The 13,711-nt window shown below is 46.2% G+C and overlaps 1 protein-coding gene and 2 pseudogenes across 1 annotated transcript; 2 read left to right on the forward strand and 1 right to left on the reverse strand.

Annotated features, from left to right (window-relative positions):
* Nucleotides 1-401: 401 nt before the first annotated feature.
* On the forward strand, nucleotides 402-5,335 carry LOC120692000 (COP9 signalosome complex subunit 1-like). The gene is made up of 6 exons (XM_039975213.1): nucleotides 402-888; nucleotides 1,419-1,739; nucleotides 3,180-3,296; nucleotides 3,384-3,469; nucleotides 4,626-4,860; nucleotides 4,943-5,335. The coding sequence occupies exons 1-6, from the start codon at nucleotides 499-501 to the stop codon at nucleotides 5,120-5,122; spliced, it is 1,329 nt and encodes a 442-aa protein (XP_039831147.1). The 5' UTR covers nucleotides 402-498; the 3' UTR covers nucleotides 5,123-5,335.
* Nucleotides 5,336-5,564: 229 nt separating this feature from the next.
* LOC120691999 lies at nucleotides 5,565-8,962 on the reverse strand (annotated as a pseudogene).
* Nucleotides 8,963-10,184: 1,222 nt separating this feature from the next.
* LOC120692002 lies at nucleotides 10,185-13,261 on the forward strand (annotated as a pseudogene).
* Nucleotides 13,262-13,711: the final 450 nt, after the last annotated feature.

Below are 13,711 nucleotides of genomic sequence, written 5' to 3' on the forward strand. Positions count from 1 at the left end.
GATGGAGGCCAGGGCTTATTAGGGGAGAGGGACCCTGTCGCCCCCCAACGGGCGACATGCGGGTGGGCGACAGGCCCTTTTTTTTTTGCCAGAGACCTCGTTGCGAATTTGAAGAAAAAAAATTACACTTAGGGTCTGTCGCCCTATGGAAGGCGACCGGGGGATATTTTTGAAATATTTCAAAACGGACATATATTTTTGAAATTTTTATTTTTTAAAAATATAAAAAAGAAAAAAGCGCAACATAAACTGGCTACTTTTCAGCCCAGTAGCCCAGTTTCTTAGTAGACCCACAATGGCCGGCGTCTGGTAAAGTCAGGCCTAGTTAAAGGCCTAGCCCAAGGCTTTTTACGGATCTACCCACACCAATCGTATAATTTTAAGCTAAGCCCTCCTCTCTTTCTCCTCGGCGTCTTCCCTTCTTCTCCATCTGCTTCCACTCCCCATCGTCTAGGGTTTTGCTCCAAACCCTAGCTGCCGCCGATCCCCTCCCGCTTCATGGAAGTCGAGGGCGAGGTCCCCGCCACGGCGGCGGCGGCGATCGCAAACGGCCTGTGGGGCGGGGAGGAGGCCTCCCCGGCGCCCTTCTCCGCGGAGCAACTGGACGTGGAGGCCTACGCCGCGCAGTACTCGGGGCGGACCCGCCTCGCGCGCCTCATCTTCGTCGCGGACCGGTGCGGGGTGGAGACGATGAAGCTTGAGGCGCTGCGGATGGCGTACGACGAGATCAAGAGGGGAGAAGACGTGCAGCTCCACCGCGACGTCGCCCTCAAAATCAACGTCCGCCTCGGCCCCCGGTACGGGCTCGACCAGGCCTGGGTGGATACCGTCAGCCGCCGTGCCGAGCAGCGCAAGGAGAAGCTCGAGAACGAGCTCAACGGCTACAGAGTGCGGAATCTCTGCCTCCCCTCCCTCCTCGTACCTGCTTAGATTACTTCGTTTGTTGAAATTACTAGTATGTAGGCGTAAGTGTCTGGTCATGTTACATTTACATGGTTTGAGTCCATTCGGGGGGCAATGACATGGTACTTCCTCATTTGGGATTGTGCTTAATTTGCTTAGTTTGTGGCTACAGGGATGACTAGTGTGTGTTTGGTATAGTGCACTGACATCTAAGCAGAGGCCTGTGAATTCGTTTGTAATCATCGCATTTCATTTCTTGCTCATGAAGTTTTGCTATCTTGTGATTGCAAGAGATTTTTGGAATTTATATATTATTGGACATATCACACATTCATTGGAACTGTTTGCCATATACTATGAATGCACATGCCATATACGAAGTTTGTTGTGATTTTTTGCTGTTTGTCTTCTATTTTGGCCCTGTTGAGCATATCATGTTCTAAGTTTATCAACCAAATGATCTTGTGTGTTTATATTCACTCAACATTCCATTTGTGTTCATTCTCTTACTGCAGACTAACCTGATCAAAGAGAGCATCAGAATGGGTTATAATGACATTGGTGATTTCTTCTATGCTCATGGCCAACTTTCAGATGCCTTCAAAAGCTACATCAGGACACGAGACTACTGTACCACTTCCAAGCATATAGTTCAGATGTGCATGAATGTGATTCTGGTTAGCATTGAGCTGGGGCAGTTTGCACATGTTTCAAACTATGTCAGTAAAGCAGAGCAAACCCCAGACTCTTTGGATCCTATCATTGTTGCAAAGTTGCGTGCAGCTGCAGGATTAGCCAATTTGGAAACAAAGAAATACAAGCTTGCTGCTCGTAAGGTTAGTCATCTGGAATTCTCCTTCGATGCTCATTGTTTTTTGTGATGACCTTTATTAGACGCTTAAAATAAGTCAATTCTCTGGACATAATCTCTACCAAAAAAAACCTGGCTTACAAGTCATTTTTTGCCTCATGGAGTCCAGCATTGCTTTATTAGGATCTTTATATTTTTATTATTATATTATTATACTGGTATTGCTGTATCTGGCTGTTTCGTTCTGTTCCATTACATTTCGATGGAGCTTTACCTAAAAAAACCAGGTTGATCCATTCTATTTGAATTTTGTTAGCATCATGGTTTTTAAGGCGTCGACTAGGCGTCGCCTAGTCGTCCAGGCGGAAAAAAAATCGCGGCGTCCAGGGCACCATGAATCTTGTGCGTATGGCGTCCGGAGTCGTCGCCTAGGCGGGCATGGCGTCGATTTTCAGCAAGTCGGGTGCCGCGCGGCGATTTGACGAGGGACGCGCGCGGGTGAAAACGAGTTGGCGCGCGAGAGAGATGCGCGCGGGGAATCGGGAGAGTCGGCGCGTGCGGGTGAAATCCGCGCGCCTAACTTCCCGCCAGCAGGATTAAGAACGAGAGAGGGGAAGAAGAGGGCGCAGGCCCGCCGGCACCTGGAAGACAGAGGGAGGGCGGATTCAGAGAGAGGGAAGGAGAAACGGAAGGAGAAAGGGCTGCCGCACCTGGAATCCTCACCGGTGGCGCGTGGCCTCAGCCCAGGTGCGCCCGCACCTTGGTCTGGCGGCTCCCATCCCTTCTGCTGCAACCAATCCAGTCCGCCCACATCTAGATCCAGGTGCTCGTCGACTCGTTCCCCTTCTGCTCTGTCTTCCGCTCCGCCTCCTTGTCCTCCCGGTCTGCTCACAGTGCACATACCTCTTCCTCTCCATTCCTCTGCTCTATTGCTCTGTTCTGCTCTGCTTCCTGCTTGGACATACTCTGCTCTGCTCTGTTCTGCTGTGCTTCTTGCATTAGGAGGCAAACAACATTGGCTGCTCTGCTCCACTGCATCTATTATGATTGATTCATGTGATTGCATCTTACTGCATTTTGCTTAGTTTTGCTACTTGCTACTCTCGGTTTCAGAATTGACAGCAACAAGGTAGGTTTATGTGCTTCATCCTAGATTATGATATATAGTATGGCGTCGCCTCGCCGCGCGCCTTACTCACCTAGGCGTCCGGAAGGGGGTGGGTCGCCACGCTTCGCCTTACCGCCTTAAAAACCATGGTTAGCATTAAATGCTGCAGACAATGTAATCATTATTAGTATTTCTCCCAGGACTCTGCAGGTAGCCAGATAAAGTGAAATTTGTTATTGACATAATGTTGTTGTCCTACGACTTGTAGTTCCATCATTTCTGTCCACAAATGTGAAGTTTGTTGATCTATTTTGTCATGATGTAGAGCTTCTTACCAAGTTATGATTTCTCCTCTAGTTTGTTGAGACAGGAATTGAACTAGGAAACAACTACTCTGAAGTCATTGCTCCGCAAGATGTGGCTGTCTATGGTGCCCTTTGTGCACTTGCTTCTTTTGATCGTTCTGACCTGAAGGTCCACCTTATCTGCACTACTTAATTTCTGGTGGATCGTTCTACTTATACTGTTCTCAAGATGTGATTCCTTGCGTATTTTTTATAGAGCAAAGTCATTGACAATATTAACTTCCGTAACTTTCTGGAGCTGGTGCCTGAAGTAAGGGAGCTGGTTAATGATTTTTATGCAAGGTATGATGCTAATCAGACTCTGTATTTATTGTTGACCATCTTATCAGGGTGTTGGTTGTTCTTGCACTGATGTATCTTTGTGGAATGCTGTGCTGCAATGTATGTACTGTGGAAATTATGATTGCGTAGTTCATTAATCATTCAAGATATATTTCTATTTCAAGTAGGCGCTGTAGGATTGCTTTTTGGCTAATCAGAAATATCTGAGTTATATATATGTTTTTCATCTCCTTTTTAGTGAGCGATGTGAAAATTAAAACCAGTGAAAACTTAACTGATTAGTTAATACCATACTACATGTTAAGAGTGGCAGTGAATTTCAGCATCCAAGTGACTCATATTCAATTTGTCTCTAGCTTTTCTACACCACTTTTCTGTTCTATAGAAAGGACTCCAGAATAGATATGAGTAGTGTTTAGTTGATATTCTGACAATTGATTTTCTCTTGATACAATCTTTTGTACATCATATTTAGAATAGATAGATCTAAAGAGTTGTAAGTGAATGGGAGGTGGCCAGCCCACCTTGTAGCACCATAGCTGTATGCAGCCTTCGAAGGTCTCAACAATTACAAAATATCAATAACTGTGATGTAAAGAAAGGCACTCACAAATATGCAAATGAGTGCCATTTATATCATTTATTCTTCCATAGGTTGAGTTCTAGTTTGAGCTTGAGAACGATGGAAGGAGTTTATGTGACTTGAAGAAGCAACTTAATGGGTTCCTGGAGGAGAATTAATGTCTTTTTCTCGGGCTGCTATTATGACCACCTATAGAATTTATAGAGGTGCCAGATTTGCCTGTTAAACTGTGAAATTGAATTCTGTGATTATATCCATAAGGTGTATCCTTGATAGCATCCCTTAGCAAGTTGCTATTTAGAAAATGGAATATATTATCGTGACTTTGGGTCGTCATCTCAGATATTTTGGATCAAGAAACCTTATTGTAGTGAAATGAAATGTGACTTGGTGTTTCCTGGCTGAGCTACTCAGTGCAAGGAGCCAGGGACAGTACATTCTACCATTTCCAAAAGTTGCGTCTCAAGCCTTTCCAACTATGCGCAACAATCCATACACAGTGCCAGGATGAGCTATGTTTTGTTTTAAACTTTTTTGCTAACTATTCTAACCTTGGAAATTGCCATATTCCAGTCGCTATGGATCATGCTTGGGGCATCTTGAGAAGCTTAAGCCGAACCTGCTACTGGATATTCATCTGCATGGGCATGTAGAGACTCTGTACACAGATATTCGCCACAAAGCAATCATACAGTACACACTCCCATTTATATCTGTTGATCTCAACACAATGGCAACTGCCTTCAAGACTTCTGTGTCCATGTTGGAGAAGGAGCTGGCTGCTCTGATCACCGAGAACAAAATACAGGTTCTTTTTAAAACTCTGAAGTTGCCAATTCTGATATTTTTGTATATATTGTGTGTTGCTTCTAATCCCGAAATCTTTGCAGGCCCGGATAGACTCCCACAACAAGATTCTTTACGCAAGGCATGCTGACCAGAGAAACACAACTTTCCAACGTGTTCTCCAGACTGGCAACGAGTTCGAGAGAGATGTCAAGTCTATGCTTCTGCGAGCCAACCTCCTCAAGCACGAGTACAACCAGAGGACCGGATCAAGGAAGATGTGAAGTTGTGAGCATCACCGCTAGACATTGCTATCTGCCTCTCGTTTTGGAAATATTTGTTTTGCTGAAATGTCTTGTTGAGGTTATGGATGGTTGAGCATCAGGAGATGTGATCTGTCATGCTCATTTTGTGGGCAAGAATTACATTGAACTCTTAATGCTTTGGAGGTGGTACATATGAGTCGAGACACAGTATCATTCGGTGTTTTTTTTTAATTAAACTTATCTTGCTATAGTGGTCCAACTTCCAACACACAGTCACGCGCGCGCGCGCACACACACGAGGCCTGACACAGATCGTACTGAATTGAATGCAGCATCATTGCGATATCCGCCCAAGAGAAGTCGGAGCTGCTCGAGACTTTTCAGGATATCGTCGGTAAACACTGAAGAGGATCAATCCATGTACGAGTACTTCTGAGTATCAATGTACAGTTCCCACGAATGCCAGTCCACCAAATAACTCTTTGACGCACTCCTAAAGAAAGAGGAGCTCCAAACAATAAGTCCAAAAATGAAAAAGAACTTGCTGGATAAGAAGCACAGGGCTGAGAAAAAGAGAACGCATTGATGCTGCACTGGCACAAGTAGCACATATTTCCGTGGTATACTAGATTGAATAGCCTTGGAGCATTGGCGGGATGCTCTGCTCATTCCTGAAGTAATCGGTTGGATCCACCATCGCGAGCCTTTTGAAGTTGCCACCAAAGTACTTTTTACCCCACACCTTACCGCTATTGAACGTGCTGGCGTCATTCACCACCGTGTTCTCGCCGATATCTAGATCCCGGAAGTTAATGTACGCCTCTCTGGGACTCTTGGTCACGTATTGCCCCATGAAGTCGTAGAAGTTTCTGACCCAGTTTCTCGCAGTCGAGCCATCATCGCCGGCCGGCCAAGAAGCGATGTACTGGATGATATACAACACACCTCTCGGGTGCGGGTACGGAGTCGCCCCTGGTGGGGATGGTGCCGATGAACCCGCCGTGGGGTTCCAACATCACGAACCCGGAGCCGTTCATGGAGAACCAATTGAAGATCTTCTGCCAGACCTCCTTGTCGATGGCATGTCGGACGTAGTCGGACTTGACCTTGAAGAAGGTATTGAAGCCGGTGTTCCGGTCCAGGAGCGCCGTTGTGTTGGTGTTGCCGCGGAAGCCGATGCACGCCATCGATTCAAGCCAGGTCATCTCGTTGCAGTCGGATTTCGTCGCGTTTAGCTCCGGGAGACGGGACGCGATGGTCGGCAGGATCTCATCGCACCTGCCCAGGTACAGGGCCTGGAACACGGCTTGTTGACCCTGCAGAATAACCATCATGTTGATGTCCCTGGGCAGCAGGGTTGGCCCGACATCTTGCCACTTGGTCACGATGTCCACAGCGCCCTGCTCAAGCGTCCTAGGGATGCGAAACATTGTCACTGTCGGCGGGACCTTCACGAGGCCCACCTTCCATGAGAGGACAATGCCGAAGCTCTCCCCGCCGCCTCCTCGGATGGCCCAGAACAGATCCTCTCCCATGGTTGCCCTGTCGAGAAGCTCGCCGTTGGCGTTGACCAGCTTGGCGTCGATGACATGGTCGACGGCGAGCCCGTACCTGCGCATCATCATGCCGATCCCGCCGCCGCTGAAGTGTCCGCCGACACCGAGAGTCGGGCACTCGCCGGCCGGGAAACCATGCTCCGGGTTGGCCTTGGAGATGGTGTAGTAGAGGTGGCCGACGGTGGCGCCGGAGTCGACCCACACAGTCGGCCCACACTCCTCGTCGGTGGACACGGTGATGGCGCGGAGGTTGGCGAGGTCGACCACCGCGAACACCTCGGCCCGCGCCGACCGGTAGGACAGGCCCTCGTAGTCGTGCCCGCCGCTGCGCACGCGGAGGCGCACGCCGTTCTGACGCCCGCACACCACGGCGGTCTGCACGTGGGAGGCGTCTGTCACGGTGACGATGCAAATCGGCTTCACCGTGGCATTGGTTAAGAAGTTGGAGTTCTTGCTGGTTGAGACAAGCACGCTGGTGAAGTTACTGGAGCCCGGCGTGACGATCAGCTCACTGGGTATCTTCTGCGTCAGGCACTGGATGAAGCCATCAGAGGTGGCGAAGGATGGAGTAGAGAGATAACAAGAGGACAAGTTGATTAGGAGCAGCGCTGTTGCCAAGCCTCTCAACGCCATGTTTGCTCCTTGTACACAGGCTTGCTTGTTGTTTGGTCTAAACGCGCCTGTTATGTATGCGGGCATGCAGCTGTGTGAGTTCTTCCGGCCCTGTTTCGAGCTCCGATCTCCGACTCGTGACTCCGGGATTCCGGCAACTAGCTGTAGCAATCAATTAGTAACTGATAAGCACAGAAACAAACAATACAGTAATTACAGCCACATATATTCTTTCAGTATTTCATATTGAAATTTGAACATAACTTTCTTAAAATTATGTAGTAGCTCCGTCCCAAAATATAAGCATTTGTTGTCTTCTACCGATCATGTTTGACCATTTCTCTTATTCAAAAAATTTGTGAAAATATTATTTATTTTTGTTATGACATGTTTTATTACCGTATACATTTAAAGTATATCTGAATTGTTTTTATTTTTTCTTAATTTTTTTGAATAAAACGAATGGTCAAACATGATCAGCAGAAGTCAACAAATGCTTATATTTTGGGACAGAGGTAGTACACACTACCTGTGATAATGATTTAAAACAAATGAGGAAATTACTTACCAAAAGACCAGCAAAATACATAATTAAATGAGGACTGAGTGCTTTGAGTTTATTTAATAGGAGAGTAAAGCACGTTTCAGGAAGATGTCAAAGCGATGCCACTATCTCCATATTGTAAGTCGAGTGATTTAACTTACTTTGGACCTAATTTTTATATTATGTATCGTCACACACACAGAACCGTAGAATTCGATTCGACAAGGGCAAGGCAGGAACGGTTTCATGATGGGCCATGAAGGCTGCTAGGCTGGTTAGTCAATGGGTGAAGCTCATGTCATCTGAATTGGCTATAATTTTTATTCTCTCTCTTTCCCCAATTCCCCTTCTTCCTTCTCTCTCGCACGGCGCGTGAAGGGGGTGGCTGGGTCGGTCCCAGAGGCCCAGAGCGAGGGCTTGTGAGGAGGTTTACGTGCGGCGCGCGCGCGCTCTGGCGCTGGCCATGAGCCGGGGCCGCGCCTGGCCGGCACCCGACAGCCACTGCGCCGCCGCTCTACTCCTACTCCTGCTGCTGGGAGTCGCCGTCGGTGGGCGCGGGAGCGGCGCCGCCGCGGAGGTCGAGGAGAGGGAGGAGGCGGGCTTTACCGACGGGCTGCAGCAGGGGGTGGACCTCATCAGCGGCTACTACGACGCGGGCGACCACGTCAAGTTCAGCCTGCCCAGATCGAGCGAGGCCTGCGCCCCATGGCTGGAGATGTCCGCGGCAGGCTCCTCGGAAGCGGGGTTGCAGGCGACCCTGGGGTCCGACAATCCCGCGCGCGGATCAGTTAAGATCGCAATTTAGGAGGCTGCGGCGGCATCGAGAAGGTGCGCGGCGGCAGCAGTAGCAAGCTGGGCGCCCGCAGAGGCCGAATCGAACAAGGAGAAGACGGAATCCTTGTGCGCGGCCGACGAATCGGACGTGGTGCCTTGCGCATCAACAACCAGGCCATGTATACATCCCAGACTCGGAGGAAGAAGCCATTTCAGCAGATGCGTACCTATTTTGTCGAGGCTCTTTCTTGTAGCCGGCCGAAATCAGCAGCGTCGCGACGTTTGGATTTGCTAGGGATGGGGAATAGCTTTCTCTATCTGAGTTTAGAAGGACATGCGATGGTTGGTTTGGTTTAGGTCCCTTTGGAGTGAAGGATTGGTAAAACCTTTGGATTGAAGGACTGGCAAAGGATTTTTAGGCCTCGTGTTTAGTTGCGCATGTAAAATTTTTGAAATGAAATTTTTATACATTTAAAATATTAAATATAGACTAATTATAAAACTAATTACAAAATTTGTCTGTAAACTACGAGACGAATCTAATGAGTCTAATTAATCTATCATTAGAGCATGTGTACTGTAGCAATAGTGTCTAATTAAACTCATTAGATTCGTCTTGTAATTTACCAGCAAACTATGCAATTCGTTTTTTATTTCATCTAGATTTAATACTTCATGCATGTAAGGTTCTCTTTTTTTCGATGTGATAGATTTGGAATTTTGAATTTTACAACAAGGACTTAGAAGATTCTGGTTCCTAAGGATTTTTTTTTCTATAGTACCCTTTGTTCACAGCATGGCTCTAGAAATAGGCCCGACGGCTGTCTCCAGAATGAAGCCAGGTCGCAGCAGCTGAACTGACGATCGAGATTTAAATGTGCCTGAGATCCAGCGGTTATTAACTACATATGACGTGGCCCAATCTCAGGTCGAGTTTCCGGCCAGGATTCTTCGTCGTATGAAGATTTGTAAATAAGGATGGCATTTTCCACTGTTATTGTTGCTTCTATTATTTCTCTGACCCCTTTAATTTTCTTTTACTGCAAAATACAAGAGGCAGGTAGTGGTGGAGCACAAGCACAAGCTGCAGATGGTAGTGTCTCCAGGGCAAAGGCAAGGAGTCTGAACCCTGAAGGTTGCAATGATAATCTTAGCTCCACTCAAATCGAATCTGCAATTCAATCTTCACATTCTCAAATTGACACAATAATCATCAAATTCTCAAACTTGACACAAACTCGAATCAGCGTTCAATCTCCAATGCCAGGAGCCCAAGATTACTACTCACCCGCGTCCGGCGTGGATTCCAGCAGCGAATATATGTGTGGGCCGTATCGTTATTGACCAAAAATTTAGAGTAGTAAACGAGATCTAATTACAAAACCACCTCTACAATCTCCGTGCAAATCGCAAGACGAATCTAATGAGGCATTTGACCGCGGGATTAGAAGATAATTACTGTAGCAAATCATCAATTAATTACTCATTACTCCATGCATACGAGATTTTTTCGAGAAACGTGCGCGAAAAAAACACTGTAGAAACCAAACACTGCCATTTTTGGGCCCAAGACAGAACTGGGCTCCTCGCTGGAGTAGTTCTGTAACGTACTGCCTGGGTCCGGCTTTCCCAACCCTAAGGCGGCGGCGCTTCCTTCTCTCCCCGTTAGAGAGAGAGAGAGAGCTGTGTAGCCATGGCATGGGGGGAGGAGGAGGCTGTAGAAGTGGAGGAATACGGGGAGGATATGGCGGTGTCGGAGTCGGAAGCGGAGGACGTTGTGGTGGGGCAGATGCCGACGGTGACGGTGCCCAAGCACATCAAGAAGCGTTCCCTCAAGTCAAGAACAAGGCTCTTTCCGTCACCCTCGACAAGAAAGCTCTCAGGTGCCGATTTGTCCTTCGATTCGACAGCTCACCATCCCCTATCCGAGTCCGAGCAACCGCAAGATTATTATCTGACGGGTCTTGGTTTGGCAGGGATTTCGTGACTGGGTTCCACAAGAGGAAGAAGAAGAGAAGAAAAGAAGAACAGAAGGTTTTGCAGGAGAAGGAGAGGAAGAAGCGAATCGAGGAGCGCAAGAGGGTGAGAAAATCGCGCACACAGAAATCTTTCCTTTTCTTTTCTACATTCTGGTTCTTGCTTGGTGAAAGGCAACGCAGAGAACCGTGACTGACCTGGAATTTTTCGTGCAATCACTTACCTGTCAACAGATTTTAGGATTTTTCTAGGTGAAGATTTGTTTCATTTAGACGTATGCGATAGATTTATTTCATTTAGACGTGTGTGGTGTGTATCAAATGATGCAGCATGAACTTATCAGTAGAAATTTAGTTTTAAAAAAGGAACTTTAAGAAGAAAATTAGTTGTCAGTCTGAAAGACAAAAGGATGCATGTTTTTCCCCCTCGAATATGCAGGCATTTCGCATATCATTGCATTAAGGCCACGCAATTAAACTCACCATTTTGTTCTTTTTCTTCCCCTCCAAAGAAATATATGCTGAACTGAGAAGCCTTAGATGCCGAAAATCACCAAGTTGGACTGCCACCTAAGCTGCCATAACATCATTGTTGATCTTAGGGGGTGTTTAGTTGGTGAAAAAGTTTGGGTTTGGATACTGCAGCACATTTTGTTGTTATTTGATAATTAATGTCCAATCATGAATTAATTAAGCTTGAAAGATTCGTCTCGTCCTAATCAGTTGAACTGTATAATTAATTAGTTAGTTATTCTTTTCAACTACATTTAACACTTCTTGCATATGTCCAAAAATTTGATGTGACGGGTACTGCGCAAACTTTTTTGCAACTAAACGCGGCCTTAGGCCAACAAGTCTTGTAGAAGGGGCCTGTATATCCATCCTGTCTTGGGGCCTTTTCGGAAGGCAACTCTTTGGTTGTAGTCCAAACCTCCTCCTCTGAGAAAGGTCGCTCGAGATCCTCCAAATTATCTTGCTGCACTGCAATAACTTGATCAAGAGCTATGGATAGCTCACACTAAAATTTAGGAGAAAGGTACATGAAGCCCACAACACTAGTAAGTAGTACTCGATAGGCATCACAAGTGAAGTAGTTACCATGTACTCCGTCTATTTCAAATTATAGGCCATTTTGGCTTTTCTGAATACATAAATTTTCCTATGTAACTAGACATAATGTATATCTAGGTGTATAGCAAACGCTATGTATCTAGAAAAGTGAAAACAAACTATAATTTGGAATGGAGGGAGTAGATAGCTAATATTTATAATGATGTTTGTGGTCTATTGAAGGTGCAGAAGTTCAGCATGTAATGCAGCCCTGATTGCTGAATTGTGTGTCAGCTGGTATTTTCTAGTATGGTGGGGATACCTCAAGGTTTTGTCCAAACAAGATTTTGGGAAGACTGTGAAAGGGTTAACGCTATTTTCAGTCAGCTTGTGCTGTGTTTCCCGTGTCACAATGGTTGCATAGATTTCCAGTCCAGGTTACTGATTACTGCCTGTTGATTTTGCTAAACTATATAATTTTGTTTCAGAGAAAACAAGAGAAGGAGATTGCTCTATATGGTAGAGTACTATCATCAGATGATTCTGGATTAGAAAATGAAGATATTGGCCATGATGGCGAGGATGTGGAAAACGATGAAACTTTGTCTGGTGAGTACGTGAACAAAATTTGTAACAGTTACTACCTGCCATGCTCCATGTCACTGTATTATAATGCTGTTTCAAGAAATCAGCTCCTAACTCTGGTAATTTCTTCTGTTTCCAGAAATCAAAACTTATGAAGATGATGCGACTAGAATCACAGTGACCACTAGTGAAATTATTCCTGAAGATGATGACATTGGACCGAGAACTGTTGGCCTCATGTCGATGAGCTACACCGACAAGAATCCTAGCTCAGTGGCCAAGAAGAACTCCAGCTTAGGCGTGAAGAAGAAACCACAGAAGAGAACATTCAAGAACAAGAGCAAGGTGAAAAATGGCGACAAGAAGTGGGCCGCGGTGAAGGGTAAAAAGAAGGGCAGAGGGCGGAAGTAGTGTTTTCAGTCTGTAGAGAAGAATCGTATTGCTGACTGGGCTGTGGATGACCTGACATAATTTGGTCTGTCTGCACTTGCTTGTTGGTCATACATACGGGGCTGGTATGCTAAGCTGCGAGTTGTGCTTCTAATGTTGAGTTGAGCTACATGTCGGCTGTCAATCTCAGGTCAGGGTGTCCATCTATGAAAAGGCTGTTTTGTTTTTCTGACATGGACTCATGGTTGTCTGAGCCAAGTGCTGATTTGCTCCTAGCTTGATTGCCAACAGTAGCACCAGCTAGGAGATTTGGTTTTAGGCAGATAGATTAATTGCCAAGACTATTTTGTGTGTTAATTGTTAAAATGAGTGGCCGGCTATGTTTCTGCTGCCAGTGGCTTCAAAACGGATGGCCTATGCTTTGTGCAGATTTAACTGTCAAGGTTGGTTAATTTTAACCATAACTAGTGTGTTAACTGATCGAGTTGGCTGGCAACATCGATTGTAAAAGAATGACAGGCCCCTAGATGGCTAGATCACCAGCAAGGGCACGCACTTGCCTGAACTGAAACTGTCCTTATGGATGGTTGAGCTTCTGGAGATGTGACGATCTGTGATGCTCAGTTTGTAAACAAGAATTAGCTTGAACTCTTAATGCTTGGAGGTGGTACATCTGTGTCCGGACTGTATTACTCGATCGTTCTGTGGCTTTTGAGTTAAACTTTTGTTGCTACTGTGTTTCTTTTACTTGGATGCTTCCGTGGGTGAAGCTAACTACCAAAGTAGTACCAAATTAAAATTGCGGAGCATGTGCCGATCTGCGCGGTTTGGGGTTTTCAATGCAGTTTTTGACTTGGTGGGAGACATGCAGTTTTGACCCCGTCGGGAGCTACTCAGTTGAGTTCTTTTTGTTGTTGAAATACAGTACTAGCATACTTGTTTATCATGCCATGCAGTATTGCAGTTGGTCAAATAGAATCCCGGGGCATGCATGTGCTATTCAAAGCCGACATGTTGTCATCAAGAAACATGCTATTAGTCTAGTACTACAAGGCAACTTGCAGTGTGAGAAAGACCCTTGGATCGATGTTGTTGCGCGTTGGCGCATTGCTTGTCCACA

This window comes from Panicum virgatum, chromosome 9N (assembly GCF_016808335.1).
Source record: "Panicum virgatum strain AP13 chromosome 9N, P.virgatum_v5, whole genome shotgun sequence".
Lineage (NCBI taxonomy): Eukaryota > Viridiplantae > Streptophyta > Magnoliopsida > Poales > Poaceae > Panicum > Panicum virgatum.

Bases quoted from the DNA above. Each gene is read 5' to 3' on its own strand.
- LOC120692000 (XM_039975213.1), top strand. From the start codon at position 499: ATGGAAGTCGAGGGCGAGGTCCCCGCCACGGCGGCGGCGGCGATCGCA. The intron at 3,470-4,625 runs GTATGATGCTAA...GCCATATTCCAG, and splicing joins GTTAATGATTTTTATGCAAG to TCGCTATGGATCATGCTTGG. The intron at 4,861-4,942 runs GTTCTTTTTAAA...AAATCTTTGCAG, and splicing joins TCACCGAGAACAAAATACAG to GCCCGGATAGACTCCCACAA.